The sequence below is a fragment of the Thamnophis sirtalis genome, unplaced genomic scaffold, assembly GCF_051295495.1.
Source record: "Thamnophis sirtalis isolate CommonGarterSnake01/CBP01778 unplaced genomic scaffold, rThaSir2_p1.2 scaffold_4, whole genome shotgun sequence".
NCBI classification, from domain to species: Eukaryota; Metazoa; Chordata; class Lepidosauria; order Squamata; family Natricidae; genus Thamnophis; species Thamnophis sirtalis.
Window position 1 is genome coordinate 9889660 of NW_028261384.1, and position 17495 is coordinate 9907154.

The 17495-nt window shown below is 39.1% G+C and overlaps 1 protein-coding gene across 9 annotated transcripts in view; it reads right to left on the reverse strand.

Annotated features, from left to right (window-relative positions):
- KMT2C (lysine methyltransferase 2C) overlaps positions 1 to 17035 on the reverse strand; it is a 167606-nt gene extending 150571 nt beyond the window's left edge. For 6 of the 9 annotated variants that reach the window (XM_014076029.2, XM_087712464.1, XM_014076030.2 and 3 more), the window contains exon 1: positions 16452 to 17033. In XM_014076029.2, the coding sequence (XP_013931504.2) occupies positions 16452 to 16597 (146 nt within the window). In that variant the 5' untranslated portion in view covers positions 16598 to 17033. Of the gene's footprint in view, positions 1 to 16451 lie in introns of all 9 variants that reach the window. The other 3 variants (XM_087712460.1, XM_087712459.1, XM_087712468.1) reach the window with 2 other exon arrangements.
- Between the last annotated feature and the right edge of the window lie 460 nt (positions 17036 to 17495).

Consider the following 17495-nt stretch of genomic DNA (forward strand, 5'->3'; position numbering starts at 1 on the left):
CTTGCTCTAAACTGTTAACTCCATACCTAATTACATATCCTGGGGAACTCCAACTAGTTTTACTTAAAATATTTGCTTTCAGATTCAAATGATTCCAAAAAAGTATGACCAATTTATGTCATGTTATAGATATGATATGCAGAGATTTTATTTGATTGATTTGTTTAATTAGTCAGTAAATTTCAGTTTTATGTATTTATAAGGTGTTTTATAGGCTGGTCATGGACCACATTAAAAATTATTCTTTATCATCTGAGAAAGGCCCAGTCTAATCTCTTCTGGCAGATAGTTCTAGAGAATTGGTGCTGCTATTAAAAAGCAGCATCTCCTGCCCTTGATTCTATTTACTGTCCGAAGGGGGGAAACTAGTATTTTCTCTTGAGACATTGTGGCCAATTCTAATCAGAGTATGCAGCCCTGGAGACACTCAGATGCCAAGCTACAAAAAATGCAACTGCCTGAATGTTACATGGACTGAAGAGACAGGCTGGATGGATTGGTTGCCTCACTGACCATGCGGCTTGCTTCTTGAGCTCCTTGAATTATTTCAGGTTTGATCTTCCACTACTACAAACTCAGCTGGAGAAGATGAGAGAATTCATGATCTCCATAGGTATAGAATGGCTTGCCTCAGGTAATCTCTGGCTGATATATGAAGGCAGATATATGCTGGACTATGTAAGTAGCTTGTGCCTAGAATATGGGGACATTACTGCTAGCCTTTGCTGTGGTCTGATCACTGCCTAGTCCAATTGTAATTGACTGCTAACAGGGAACTCCACAAGGCTGTCGGGGTTATTAGTATCATCTGCCACAATGCCTGCTGGTTGTGGGTGGAAAGAATGGTCTAGAAGACACTTGGGGAATTTTCCAGATTATGGCACCCAGTCTGACAGCTGGCGGTTTAGAATTGGTAATTCTGAAGTGGATAGGCCGCTCTTGGGCAGGATCTTCACCGCCAGTAGGTTCAATCCATGCTCCCCTGGTTCCTGCATAAACCTAGAAAAAGTTTGGATCTGGGAAATCATCAATGGCACTTGAAGGAGCTGTATGTTAAGTCCTTGCAGCAACCTAAAAACAAGATTCAGAACAGGCAGATTTGTACAGAGAAAAGGTTAGAGCATCTTGTAAACTGCATATCTGTACCGTTTCTCATTTTCAATTACAGATCGTACTCAACTTGCAACTAGCTGTTTAACAACAATTTGCAGTTACAGTGCCTCAGAAAGGGTGCTTTGTGGCTAGTAAAGCACTACCAGCCATCAAAAATGTCACACGCTTACCCACATGATCACATTACTGTATTATGGATACTTGGCAACCAACTCACATTTACAACTGGTTCCAGTTTCCTGCAGTCACATGACCATAATTTACAATTTTGAGACCAACATTTGCGGGTTCGGGGGGGGGATCTATTTAAAAGAATGAATTTGAACTTATGACCACATGATCCACTTAACAACCATGAGATATGATGAGAACCATGTGATTCAGTTAATAACTGCTGTAAAAAATTGTAAAATTGGGTCTAATCACATGGCTGCATCTGACCTCAATGTGCTTATAAATGGAAGACTACCTGGAATTCATAAAAATAGAAAGAAGATAAAAGGCAATAGAGAGGCCCTAAGTAGTTTAATGGAGAGGATGCTAATCTTTTATCTGAGTGCACAAAGATGTCTACTGTTCTCCTAGTTTTACACTATTTTGAAAACATTTTGCCCAGTATCCCAATATTCCATTTCAAGGATCCAGTCATATGGTACATTGGCAAAAGGAATTATCTGGATTCTTCAGTCAGGATTCAAGCATGGTCATGGAACTTAAATTACGTTGGTTACTCTGATAATCTTTTTTCAGGAGATGGATGAGCTCCTGGTCCTACTAGATCTCTGAATGGCCTTAAAGCCATTGACCGTGGTATTTTTTCTGGACTGGCTGAAAAGGCTGGGGTTCCACTGGGCTGCTGTTGAAGATCATTCTGGAAGCTTCAGCTAGTTCAGCATGCAGCAGCAGACAGCAACCTAAGTAGTTGTGAGGATACCTAGGTTCACTTGTGTAATCACTACTGAAAATTTTGTTGCCACATCATGGCTTTCTTGATTTTAAGGTTACATGTTTTATCTTTAAATTCTTATTTGGAACCCATTCAAAGACTTTGGAAAAAGAACACCATGTAAGATGAAGTAATAACCAACCCCATAAAGATCAAGAACTTGGAGATAAAGGTTAAGAAAATAATGACTTTGTTGACCACTATTTGTGTTGCCCAAGATTGGAAATAATATTATATGTGTCACAATATCATAATTCAAATGTTCTCGAAGTGTAGGTTGGGGAACTCTAGGCAGCACAAGCAACAAAGTCAGGGGTCATAATTTTAAAAAAAACATAATCTGACACACTGGCAGAGTAGCAATGCATCCAACTTGCTTCAGCTTTTGCTTCTCACTTTTGTCTGTGCAGCATGCTCAATGAGCAGTTGAATATCACAAAACGTGAGATACAGATTAATATTTAAGTACTAACATGGAATTATTAAAAGTGATATAGGTATTTCCAACTCTAACCCCAATTAAATCATTCATTTTAATAATGAGAAGAAGTTCACACAAATTCATTATTTCAGGAATTCCGGTACTATAACATTTTAGAATCCCTCCTATAATCCCTATCAACTCATGCAGCACCTGATACATTTCAGGTCTGTTTATGACATAACTATGGATAAATTGTATTATTTCCAATAATAAATCACATTCTACATTAATTCTATAATTTTAAAAATTAATAAACAAGCTGACTGGGTACAGGTAGTCCTTGATTTATGGTACAACCATTCGTTTGGTGACAGTTCAAAGTTACAATGGCACTGAAAAAAGTGATTTATGATTGTTTTCACACTAACAACCATTGCCGCATCCTAATGGTCATGTGATCACCTTTTGCAACCTTCTGACGAGAAAAGTCAATGGGGAAGCCAGATTCACTTTACAATTTTTTTTACTAACAATTGTAGTGATTCACTTAATAACTCTCACATGAAAGGTGACAAACTGAGACAAAACTCACTTAAATATCTTTCTTACCAAAAAAAAATCTTGGGCTCAATTGTGTTAGAAAATCAGTGCTATCTGTATTCAATAACTTGCTGAGGCTTTATTGTGCCAATACATAGATCCCAAAAGGAGCATATCACATTGCAGGTAGCTTTTCTTTAAGAGAAGCTTTCAAATAATTTTTACATCATTGAAAACGCATATAGCAAAATGCATACATTTACATTTTAATTTTAATTAATACAAGTATTTTCTTTATTAAAACCTTTCCCATATATGCCACTTACAGCTCCTCAGCAATAAAAATAACATCCTCCAAGTTGTGTAACTTCATCACACTGCAACTGCCCTCACAAGCAACTGTGTTTGCATTTCCCACACTACACTATGTTAAATTATTCCATTTATTACATGACTACATCATATTACAGGAGGCATAGAGACACCCGTAATTTATAGAAGCAGATTCAACCAGATGGAATAAAACATAAAATCAGACCTACTATAATTAATAATAAGATTACTTTAGAGAATACCAAAAGTTGGGGAACCATAACTTGGAATTTTCTTCCTTCAACTGCTCCTGGAGGAGTTCACAGGCAAGCCAGATAATAAAAATAATGCTACGCCCCCCCCCCCGGCATTCTAAGCCTAATGTGGCTTATTTGAGTCTGGTTTAGTGTAGTCTGCCATTGTTAGCTATTATCTCCAACCCATGATTTGACATTGTCTTGTGCAAGCCCAGTCAGTTGTGAGCTTTTCAATAAACTATAATTAATCAACCATGGGTTAAGCATTTATTCTATAAATTAATATACAGTCAATCAAATTGGCAGTTATCAATCTATTTAGAGTTTTATAAATAAGTATCAATAGTGTAAACACAGTTTAAAATTTAAAAACTTGTATTCCACATTCCATATTTTTATTTCCGTAGCTATTTGGCTACTGTATTTTATAGTTACTGAAATATCTAAAAACCCTTCAAAGTTATTATCTACTACAACAATCTTGTAAGCTATCCAGTATCATTCTACAGCACTGGTTCCCAATGTGGGGCCCAAACCTCACAATTTGATTTTTAATGGGGGCAATTTGAACCTTGTTTAAACCAGGTTAATGGCCTTTTAGGCTTCCTCTGTATGAGCAGAGTTCACTTTTTGAGTAAAGTAAGAATTATATGTTATGGGGACAATCAGGATTTTAGATATGCTTAGATGGGGCATGGCCAAAAAAAGGTTGGGAACCATTGCTGTACAGTGAGATGGGCAACATAAAAATTAAATAACCTTTAGGCTGGATTAATAAATTAACTTAACCATGATTTACTGATCAAACTACTTATCTGGATTTACATGTGATACTAAATGAGAAACCAAGCTTCTTAATCTATGTACCCTCCCACTATGTTGATTTGAACTCCCAGAATTATCCAGGCAGCATACCCATTAATAAAAATTATCGGGAGCTAATGTTTACAGATTTTTCAAAGAATAACTGGGTTCAAAAAACATACTAAGATTAAATTACCCAAACACACACAGACACCAATAGAAGGCTTCATGACTGGCATAACTAACATGAACTGAGAAAAGATATTTTGTGACAGAAAAAAAGCCTCAGGCTACAGTATTTCCTGATGAAGCAGCACACCCAGCTACAAATCTGATCCTTGAAGGAGGGTATCTCTACTACTTCGTTAATCAAATGACTCACCAACCAACAGAATCTCCATGCTGCCTAAGTTGAGTTTGTTGGCTGTCATCCAGGTTACTGCTAAATTTCCATATTGATTTCCCTACAATGAAACCCAGTAAAAAGGAAATTTGGAAGTTTTCAGTAAACCGACAATGCTTCATTCTAATTTTGTGAATGATCTCACTCAGTTCTATATAAACATTTTTTTAAATTGACAAAATGAAGCCTGTAGAACCCCAAATTCCATGCAGCAAGGCCAGATAATTGTTTTCCGGCAGGACATTCTGTAAACATCTATTGAGAAATGCAGAGACTGGAAGATTGGAAGAAAGAAACTGTCACAAGTCACAGTTTAAGTTTCAACCAGGATCAGTGCTTTTTGAAAGTACTGAATGGCACAGGATATTAATGATGCTATTTCCATTTTTCAGAACAGGATTCATCACAGCAACAAAAATATGATCTATGCAACAATAAGGGCAGAAAAAAGATTAAAGGTTTTCACACTCCTACAAATATGTTTCAATTCTATAAAGTTCCATTACTTAAAACATCTTACCTGGGAGGGGAGCTAGATATTATTATATAATTCTATATTAAAGAAGCAAGTTTACCATCAAAATATTCATGATAGCTTGTCTCAAAGGTGTTTTTTCAAAAGACAACTGGGCTGTTTCTTCCTCAAGGAGGAGGAAGAAGAAAATGTTTCACTTCTCATCCAAGAATCTTCATCAGTTGTGGTGGTGGTGGGATGGAAGGACAGGTACTGACAGTTGAGACTGGATAGTGGGGAGATAGAACCTATCGTTCCGTCCCTCCACCATCTAGTCTCAACTGACAGTACCTATCTTTCAGGGGTGGGTTCCGGCTTCTGTTTGCTTAGGGACGCACTTTCAGGCGCACATGCCCATAGGCGCAATAGTGAAAAAAATTGCTTCTGCACATGCGCAGAAGCAAAAAATAAGATGGTGCCGCCGATAGAACAGGTTCAGGGGCGTAAACAGCCAAGTTACTACCTACTCGGTCGAACTGGTCCGAGCCAGTAAGATAACCCACCTCTGCTATCTTTCTATTTCCTCACCATCACAACTGATGGAAGCTTCTGGGATGAGAAGTGAAATGTTTTCTTCTTCTTCTTCCTCAAGGAAAAAAACAGTTGCATTTTGAAAAAAATTTTTTTTTGAGATAATTATGATTTGGATGATTGAGAATCTCAACCCACATCACGATTGCTTATTTTCATAAAGAAACGATGACCAGCTGTAGGACTTGGCTAGTTGATCCACTAATGTAGGACAACAAAGTAATAACTAAAAGCCAACATGGGTTTGTCAAAAATAGATCATGCCAGACTAATCTTATTGCATTCTTTGACAAAGTGACAAAATTAAGGAGCCAAGGTGGCGCAGTGGTTAAATGCAGCACTGCAGGCTACTGCTAGATCAGCAGGTCAGCGGTTCAAATCTCACCGGCTCAGGGTTGACTCAGCCTTCCATCCTTCCGAGGTGGGTAAAATGAGGACCCAGATTGTTGGGGGCAATATGCTGACTCTCTGTAAACCGCTTAGAGAGGCCTGAAAGGCCTATGAAGCGGTATATAAGTCCACTGCTATTGCTATTGCTATTGCTATAAAATTAGTGGGCCAGAGGAATGCTGTGGATATAGTTTACTTGGACTTCAGTAAGGCATTTAATAAGGTAGACCATAACCTACTACTAGATAAAATAGAAGAATGTGGGTTAGACAGCATCACCACCAGATGGATTCATAACTGGCTGACCAACCACACTCAAAAGTGTAGTCCTCAATGGAGCTGCATCTACATGGAGGGAAGTATGCAGTGGAGTACCCCAAGGCTCTGTTTTAGGCCCAGTACTCTTCAACATCTTCATCAATGATTTCGATGAGGGAATAAATGGGGAACTCATCAAATTTGCAGATGACATTAAGCTGGCAGGAATAGCCAACACTCCAGAAGACAGGCTTAAGATATAGAAGGATCTTGACAAACTTGAACATTGGGCGCTATCTAATAAAGTGAAATTCAATGGTGAAAAGAGTAAGGTTCTACATTTAAGCAAGAAAAATGAAGTGCACAGGTACAGTATAGGTGGTACCTTGCTCAATAGTAGTAACTGTGAGCGGGATCTTGGAATCCTAGTGGGCAACCATTTAAATATGAGTCAGCCGTGTGCAGCAGCTGCCAAAAATCCAACAAGGTTCTAAGCTGCATAAACAGAGGGATAGAATCAAGATCATGAGAATACCACTTTATAATGCCTTGGTAAGGCCACACTTGGAATACTGCATTCAGTTTTGGTTGCCACAATTTAAAAAATGTGGAGACTCTGGAGAGAGTGCAGAGAAGAGAAACAAAGATGATTAGGGGATTGGAGGCTAAAATACATGAAGAAGAGTTGCAGGAACTGGATATGTCTAGTTTGATTAAAAGAAGGACTAGGGGAGACATGATAGCAGTGTTCCAATATCTCAGGGGTTGCCACAAAGAAAAGGGAGTCAAACTATTCTCCAAAGCACCTGAGAGTAGAACAAGAAGCAATGGGTGGAAACTAATCAAGTAGAGAAGCAACTTAGAACTGAAGAGAAATTTCCTAACAGTTAGAACAATTAATCAGTGGAACAACTTGTCTCCAAAAGTTGTGAATGCTCCAACTGTGGAAGTTTTTAAGAAGCTGTTTGATAACTATTAGTCTGAAGTGGTGTAGGTTTTCCTGCCTAAGCAGGGGATCGGACTAGAAGGCCTCCAAAGTCCCTTCCAACTCTATTATTCTATTCTATTCTATCATAAAGCATGATAGGATGGGATCAACTCTTTATCCACAAATATATATATAGACTACCGGAAGGCTGTTTTTGAAGCCCACGTACAATGTAGAGGACGTCTTACTGATGAATGAAAACTTCCACATTCATGTAGCACTTGGCCTTTGGGTTCTCCAATATTTTTAGCTGTATTCCCAAGCTAGACATAGTTCTAGCTTTTTAAAAAGTACCTTTCTCTGTTACACATTGGCATAATGTGACAGATGATACTTTGCATATTATTACTTGAAAGTTAAGGCTTTTTTTTAAACATAGGCCATATCATGACTCTAATACTTCGGACTTAGCATTAGCACTGATGATGTTACCTAAATGGGAATGAAATGTCTGCAACAAAATAAGCAAGGTCAGAAAGTACCTAGAGTTCCTCATTGAAGAATTTATAATAAACGTTCAACATCATAGGGGAGAAGATGGTAACCTGTGGAATACATAGGTCAATAGCTTAGGAATTATATAGTAGCCTCCAGGCACATACACACCCCTTCTGCCTTCCTTGGCAGAAAGAACTAGAACAACTATAAAATAATATTCCCAAGGATCAATCCAGAAGGATAGCTACCTGGGTTTTTAAAAAAAAAAATTACTGCCAATTCTGATTGTTGTTAATTCTAAAATTAGTTTTTTATATTTATTAGAATTATCTTTATCTATTGAAAGCTACTGTAGTATACTTCTTGGTCACTTACCTTCCCTACCAGCTGGCAAATGTGACCCCGTCCGTGAATACACTCAGCCTTCCGCCCATGCACTTTGGCTAAAAAAAGTGCCTAAATAGGACGGCACAGAGCCAAGGCAAGTGGGCAGGGTTATCTGCGATTTCCAAAACTACCGGTTCAGGTGAACCGGTCCAAACTGGTTGAATACCACTTCTGTTCTTGGTGTTTGGTGGCAATATACAATTATTTTAATTTGCAAAAAGAATACATCCAGCTCATTACAGGCCAGAAGGAAGCCAGAGGAAGAGGATAGTTTTAAAAAATATTAATGAGAGGATTATTTAAGTATATTACTTATTTCAAAGTTTTTGAAACTATTCTTTGTGGAATAAACAAAGGATGGATAGATAAATAAATGCACACATACATAAAATTAAAAAAAATGTTTAAACATAAGTGTCTAAACTAATGATTTTGGGTTTTCTTCTGACAAGTTTGCCTATGAGATGAGGTGGATTGGTTGCTTTTGTGGTGAGGAGACAATAACTTGGTCCTTAATAGCAATAAGACCAAGAGGCTTATAGTGGATAATGGAAGGAATAGATCAAATATCCAGCCCTTGGTTATCAATGGAGACCAAGTGGAGCAAGTGGCTAGTTTTAAGTTTTTAGGTATCATAAAAAGTTCTGGGTTATCATAAAAGAGGACCTGACCTGGGTCGCTCACATTGCAGCACTGGTCAAAAGGGCCCAGCAGAGATTATACAACCTGAGACTTCTCAGGAAACAACAACTGAATGAAAAACTGCTGGTGACCTTCTACTGCTGCACCATAGAGAATATTTTAACTTACTGCATCTGTGTGTATGGTTTGCCACTTGCACAGTGGCAGATAGGACAGCGCTCCGGAGGATTAACATCATTGCCCAGAGGATCATTGGTTGCCCTCTCCACTCCTTGGAAGAGGTTTATAACTCCCTCTGCCTTAAGAAAGTTCAAAGTATTGTTAAAGATCCAGCTCATCCTGGGCACCCTTTTTTTGAACTATTACCATCTGGCATCCAGTACAGGATAATAAAAAAAGGACAAATAGGCTGGAAAACAGCTTTTATCCCAGAACAATAACTATATTGAATTCTACTGCATAGTGCAATATTAATGCAATATTATCAGGGGTTTTCGATTCAATTGTAGGTGAAGGATGTGGTGTTTTTTTTTTAACTTTTTACTATAATGTACACTGAAGATGGCATTTAATTTCACTGTATGAGGTGCAATGACAATAAAGTAAAATAAACTAAACTGAATGGCCACAGTATTTTAAAAAACCAAAATGTAATTGGAAAACAAAAATAAATAAAACTACATATTTAAATAATAAATTACATATATAAAAATAAAAAGTAAAACTACAAATAAAGACATTTTAATCCCAATATCAACAACTCTTTCTGTGCCATAGATGCTAGTAAAGATAGCTATTTTTCCAAGATTTAAAGCATTCTAATGCATAGACAAAATCTACTGAGCATTCTCTATAAGGACCTAATATGTAATGCTAACAAAAGAACCTACAGTTTCATACTCATTTTACTATCTGTAGCCATATCATCCATATCATCATTTGGGACATTCTTTAATTTTATGAAACATTAAGATATTGGTGGGATACAATATAACTGCTAATGAAAGCATCAAATATTGCTTATGTGGTTTATTATCTCTTTCGGGATCTCTCAGTGAATTTACATTTACAGGTATACAGCCTTTCCACAACTGAAACTGTAGGCAGATAGAAGACTTACCACATGGCCACATATAATGATTCTTAGTGGCTCATAATAATCCTTAAAAGCAGATAAATAAATACGAATGTACCCTTTCCCCCTGGCACCAGATCAAACAAGCCCCCATCTCAATCTCCATCATAGCCCAAAACTTGGGAGAAGAGCCAGATCTTCATGGTCCTGACCATCCAGACGGCTAAAAGAGTAGCCTTGGAGTATCCACTGAGAAGGCACACATCAGGTAACAAGATTTAAGGGAAGGAAACTGTGGTGTGCTCACCTTATCTAACAATAGATGGGCAGATAATTCCAGGGAGGGCAGACCCACATTTATATTCACTTCATAATTAGATGACTATGAAAAGCATCATCATAAGCAGGCTTGCATTCATTTTCAAATACAAATATACAAACTAGCCTGTTGATTATATTTGTGGAAAAGCAAATATAATGGAGGGATTCTGAATTTCTATTGAAATGAGGAAACTAAGATGATATACAACCAAAGATTATAGATTCTAGGGGAATGCCTAAATATATATTAATATATTTCTAATCATTACAGTGATAAACCTGGCCAAGCTCTGGCTAAGGACTGAATAGGAAGTGAACCCAGAATTGAATAATCATTTCCAAAAGCTTGATGGCCTTAAATTTTCTGAAATACTAGTAGCTGGTATAAAATACATAAATAGGCCTTAGGAACATCAGTGGAGGAAAATATACACCAAAATTCATTTAAAACTAATCATAGGAGATTAAAAAGGGGTGGATATATTTATTACTGTTGGTTTAGTCACAAAATATTATTCAATGGGATTGATTGCTATATTTTGTGCAGACTAGCAAAAAAATCTTAAGTAATCTGTTGTTTTCTATGTCTTTTAAAATCACACAACAAAAGTAAACAAGTATTAACTCCCCTAATTTTCAAGTATCCTTTTCTTGGAGAGCTTTCCATTAGTAGCATGTTATTATTTCAGGTTTATGACATTAAAATTACCACATGCAATATATTTTCCAGTATATCAAAATAAGTTACCTTAATTCTAACTTAATTCTTAATTCATAGTGTATCACATAAAATTAGAAAGTCCTTTTTAAAAGAATGACTTTTTTCCAGATAGATTCTAAACAAGTGGTATTCAGAATGACAACAATTTAAGAATGTGAACTTTAAAATATTGTTTTATATAAAATTTAATACCACAAGCATAGTTTCAAAACATACTGGTATGGATATAGAAATAATAAGATTTTATATAAATTTATAATTATCCCTAAAATATGAAATTGGAAATTAGAAAATAATGGGTGCATATATTTAATACCCTTTACATCCTAAAGGATGGCCAGGATTACCAAAGTTGTTTATTTATCTCCTATGGCTTTCATAAGCCATAACAAGAAATTAACAAATTGGATTCCATGTCCCCTGATCACTCAGGCACTAATAAAGAAATAGTCCTGGGATCACCAGACCTGGAGATAATGGCAGCAATCAGCAGCTATTTCTGACTCTTTCATCTTTAAAGAGGGCTGCAATTCATGTCAGACCCAGCCTGCCATGTATCATTCATTATTTTATCATATCAAAAGTAGAAAACTGTAAATTTACTTATACAGTAAATCTATTTGGTATGAACTGTGAACTAATTTTCATGACAGAAAACCAAACTATTTAACAATATAGAATATGAGAAAGCTAGAGTTAGCATTTAATTGTACATCACACATCTTCAAAGACCTGTATTCTTCATGTACACTGGATTTTACAATGCAACCAAAGGCATTGGTTTTGATCTGTAAGTGTAAGCCATTAAGTAATTAGAATTAGCAAACCATTTTCTACAGCTTCTACAATATCTTTTAATGTATATTAGGGTTGAAAAAGATAATAAAGTGTATAGTGGCTTGCAAGTATCTTATTGAAAACTGACGAATATCCAACCACACAATATATGTGACAGATTTGTGTCCATATAACACAATTCAGATAAAAGTTTGATGGTCAAGGATAAACAGGCATAAAATTTGTTTTAAAAGCCAATTATTACCTTTTTGGTTTAGATAAATGCTGTAAACCTCTTGAAATGCATTTTTAAAAAGACAAATAGCAGCATAACATCCATTCATCCATCTACCAACTGAAATATTTTACAAAACTGGCTATGGAAATCTTGGAGGTAATCTTACCAGTGATTGGATTCAAATTTTTTTACTACCGGTTCTGTGAGAGTGGCTTGGTGGGCGTGACATGGCTTGGTGGGAATGGCAGGGGAAGGATACTGTAAAATCTCCATTCCCTCTCAACTCCAGGGAAGGTTACTGCAAAATCCCCATTCCTTCCCAATCAGCTGGGACTCGGGAGGCAGCGAATAGATAGGAGTGGGACCAGTCAGAGGTGGTATTTATCAATTCTCTGGACTACTCAAAATTTCCGTAACCAGTTCTCCAGAACTGATCAGAACCTGCTGAATACCACCTCTGAATCTTACTGATTACAATAGGACTTAGTTTTAAGCAATGATGCATTACATATATGCCATCATACTTGAGATACTGAAAACATACTAGGTAAGATTTAACAAGTCTTGTTTTGGTGAAGGAATGTAAATGTTAGCCACATAAGGAATAGTTAAATACATTTCATCACAAGGGGTACATCTAGAGTGGTGGTCTTATCTCCAGATACAATCAGGATAGGAAAAAGGAAGGCATTGCCAAAGAATACACAATATTAGATAAGCTCCTGATAGAGACAGAAGATAAGTTGATCGAAGCGTTGTACAGATATCTGCTGGAATATAAACTTGAGGAAGAAAATGTTAAAGAAACTATGGTCGCCTGAGCGAACATTTTTGGTTACAATGTGGAATTGACTAAATGGGACTTTGGATACTTAATTGGAAACTAACAATGGCCAGGCTTATAAGGAAAATCTGTACAAGATGTACAGAAGGCGTCTTCCCCCAGCACAGCTCTCCAAAATGTTTAAAAATTTGGCCCCAAATTGTTGGAAGTGCAAAAAACGCCAGGCACCTTTTTCTGTACTTGGTGGACATGCAACGAGGCAAAAAGATATTGGAAAATGATACAATCATGTCTGGAACAAATAGTGGGAGATCAAATTTTGTTCAAACCAGAAAATTTTCTCCTGGGCATAATACCGGAAGAGTATAAGAAAGATGTGCTCTATCTAATTATACATGTATTAACTGCAGTGTGAATAACCTATTCGCAGTATTGGAAAAAAGAAAATATCCCATTAGTGTTAGACATAATTAGGAAAATGTTGGCCTATGAGAAAGCAGATAGGCTCACCCTCGAATTAAAAAATAAAGGGGAATCTGAATATTATGAAATTTGGAATATATTTTATTATTGATATAAGACAGGTGTCAAGATTGGAACAAATTGTAAATAATGTGATTAGATAGAAGGATAGATAATGTATTAAATGGGCTGACAGCTAATGGACGAGATTATCTGTATATAATGTGATTGTATGGTCGTAACGGCTTTGCTGTGCTGCACTATTTTAAATGTAAAAACAATAAAAATATTTTTTAAAATTTTGTTACTACTGGTTCTGTGGGCGTGGCTTGGTGGGTGTGACGTGGCTTGGTGGGAATGGCTTGGTGGGTGTGGCAGGGAAAGGATAAAATCTCCATTCCCTCCCCATTCCAGGGGAAGATTACTGCAAAATCCCATTCCTTCCCAATCAGCTGGGACTCGGAAGGCAGCAAATAGATGGGGACGGGGCCAGTCAGAGGTGGTATTTATCGGTTCTCCAGACTACTCAAAATTTCAGGAAACCGATTCTCCAGATCTGGTCAGAACCTGCTGAATACCATCTCTGAATTTTACTGATTACAATAGGACTTAGTTGATGCATTACATATGTGCCACCATACTTGAGATACTGAAAACATACTAGGTAAGATTTAACAAGTCTTGCTTTGGTGTAGGAATGTAAATGTTAGCCACATAAGGAATAGTTAAATACATTTCTGTGATCCATAGCCTTTATAGTTCCCATTCCCAGATGTATTCCAGAAGTTTGCTGCAAAAGGAAAAATACTTTTAAAAATACACTTTCTGTTCCACAGGAAGATGTATTTTATGATGAAAAGGTCACTGATGGTATCATTCAATAAAATGTGTAACCCACATGTCAAACTAAATAAAATAGCTGTATTAAGAAAGGGAGTGGCAAGCAATCAGAGAAATTAAGCAATAGTTCAAATAGCAAGTAGAAATGCATAAGATGTACTAGCAAAAGTACTTTATCTGGATCTACTTTGCAAACCTGGTAGAAACAGAGGGAAAAACAACGTGTTATTTCCAAAAGACACTATCAATGTAATGATTACTGTGAATCTGTTCTGAATTTAAATTATCACTAATTTTTCCAATTGTTGCTGTTGTATGAATTCTTGAAACAACCTATGGCCACCATCTAAAAATATTAGCTCTTAAGGAAAAAGATCAATATGCTACATGAAACTAATTAGCAGTGCAAAGAGAGAAATGCATGTTACAACTAACTTCATATACAATCTAATCCAAAAAAGAAAAGCATTTTAGCAAAATACTTAATAAGAAATTAAAACTATGAATATGCAATTATAATGGTAATGTAATCAACTTGAATGCATTATGAAATTTTATACACATTTTAATTTAAAGCACTACTTTAAAAATACAAATCTGCTGAATGAATTGTCTTATACAGCAATTTCCATAGGTTTTTCTATGCATGCTATATACATGCAAGCCATTTCACAGTCATAGAAGGATACAACTTCTCTCTTGCATCATTGTTTTACCACCTAGCAGATGAGATATTAGAAACTTTTCAGGTCAAATACCCAACTATAGAAAAATGTATCCAGTCTGTTCTCCATTTTTGCTGGAACCATGGTATTCAGAACTTTTAGCCATAATGACTGTGAAGAACACCAGACAGGGAAAAACTGAGTGGTACTGTGGTGTTTTGAAAATCAATTGACAGACTAAATGCCTTCCTTGACCAAATATACAGTGTCTTCTAAACATTTTGTAATATGCTGGAATCAGGGAAGGTGTAAAAAGACACTGTCACTATGTAGACGCTTTTTTGCATGAAAAATACGTAGGTCTGAATTTTGCTTGAGGATAAAAGCTTGTTTTACTCAGTATCACATGAACCGAATAGATTATTAAACAGCAATATAAAAGGCAACATTATGTAGGGAAATACAAAAATGGTTTATAAGGTTTCCTATGTAGCTTTTCCATTTCTGAACTTTTGAAAGCAAGCACAGCACACTGATTTTTGTTTGGGATAAAAATGTGAACTAGTTATTTTCCAAAGTTTGCTAGTTGTCCGAAGAAAATCGTTGCTCTTATGGGATTGTGTAGAGGGTGGTGGTAAATTACACTCTTCTAAAATGAACAGGAAAGCATCTTAATCCGTGAATTATGTGAGCCCGAATTAACGTAATATAGAGAGCAATATTACAGCAGTCATGAACCTTTATACAAAATATATTTGTATTCTCTATTTCCTGGCAAACCCAAACCACCTGATCCACTGCCAAATACAAAGTACAGGATGCTCCACATTTACATCAACTAGTGTTGCAAGAATGAGACACAAGTTTGATTTCAGCACATTAACTCTTGGGATTCAAGTAGAAAAATATGGCAGAATCCAGAAACAAAGCCAAAACAACCCAGGCTTTCCACCAGCCATTCTCCGCTAGTTGTGTATACCCCTCGCTGTGCCTTTTGACAGCTCCTGGGGAGGAGCTTCCCATTACACAATTACATGCCTAAGGTTGGTGGATTTGCAATGTACACCACAGAAAGGGTGGAAGGGAAGTAATCCCCTTCTGGGAGAATAACTCCAAAATAAGTTTATTTTATTTTTTAAAGAGAGATTATTGGGAATTTTAAAAATAGGGATGTGTGGGCGAGTGAAGCTAGAAGTAATTAAAGAAAGATTAAAATAGAGGCGGGTGACAAACGAAGAAAAAGAAAGTGATAGGAGGAAAAAAAAAAGGTCAGGGAAGCTCTTCTCAGTGCCAAAGAAGAGGGGGAGAGAAAGGGGAATGGAAGTTGAAATGAAGGTGGGGAGGACAGTGACAAAGGGGGGAGAAGGAGAAGGGGAGAGGAGGGAAAGGTGAGGACCATTCCCAACAGGGCGCTGGGACTGGGGAACGGAAAGGACAAAAACAAAAGAAGGGGGGAGCGGGGCAGGGCAAAAGGGCACAGGTGAGGAAGAAACGGCAGGAAAGCAGGGGGGCTGGCGACACGGCAAACCGGAGTACCGAGCGGAGGGCGGACGCCCCGGCGGGGCTGACACCGCTCCTCCGGGCTTCCTCCGACTCGCAGCGACGCCCGCACGGAACTTACTTCTTCCTGACTCTCTGGAAAGGGGAAGCGCCATCTTTACGAGGCCGGCCCCTCGGTCTTTTGTCTGTCGCGGCGGCCGCGGCCGTGGGGGAAACCCCCGGCTCTCGGAGCGGCGGCGGCGTCAGGCTCTGCTGCTCGGTTGACATCCTGGTCAGCCGGACGGGGGAGAAGCATGGAGGGCGGCGAGCGGGGACGGCGAGAGTGCGGCGGCAGGACGAGGGCGACGCTCCTCCTGCTCCAACGGCCACGGCAGCAGCAGCGGCGGAGGCTGCTGCGGCTCCCCTTCTCCTGCGGGTCCTCCTCGGCCACCACCACGACCGCCTCCTGCGCCTCCTCCTCTACCTCCGCCTCGCATCGCTGGCCTCAGCCGCCGCGGACCAGCGCGCAGGTAGCCGCATGGGGAGGAGGAGAGGAGGGCCCGCCTCAGCCACACCGCAATTAGACCCCCTCGGAGAGGCTCGGAGGACGGAGGGGAGGGGAACGGAACGGGGGGGGCACACGGCCGACGCCTTCTCCTCTGGGGCGCGCTCGCTCGCGGGCGGGCGACGCGGCCTCCGAGAGCTGCGCTCAGGCTGTGGAGTTCCGCCGCTTCCTTGTAACGTTGGCCGGGCGCCCTTCCTCCCCCTTTTCCCCCCGCCCTCGCGGGAAGTGGAGGCGGCGGCGGCGGACGGGCGGGTGGAGATGGAAGTTTTGACAGCTCCTCCAGCTGCTGCTGAGGGAAGACGGAGGAGCGAGAAAGCAGGGCGGACAGGCGCGCGCGCGCGCGGGGCTTTAGGTTTCTCTCCCTCTGTGTGTGTATGTGTCTGAGAGAGCGCGCGCGCCCGCGTGTGGCATACATGTGCGTCTATGGTGTCACACGGGAGGGGGGGGAGGGCCTGGGGCCGCTTCTCCCTTCTCTCGGTCCCCTCAGGCCCGGCCGCGAGCCAGGAAGTTGGAGGGGGTTGGGGGAGGGGGAGGGAGGTAGCGTCGGCTCTGCCTCAGAGGGTGTTGCACGTGACTTGACGGCCCGGCTGACTGACTGACGGGCTGCCGCCCCCCCTCCCC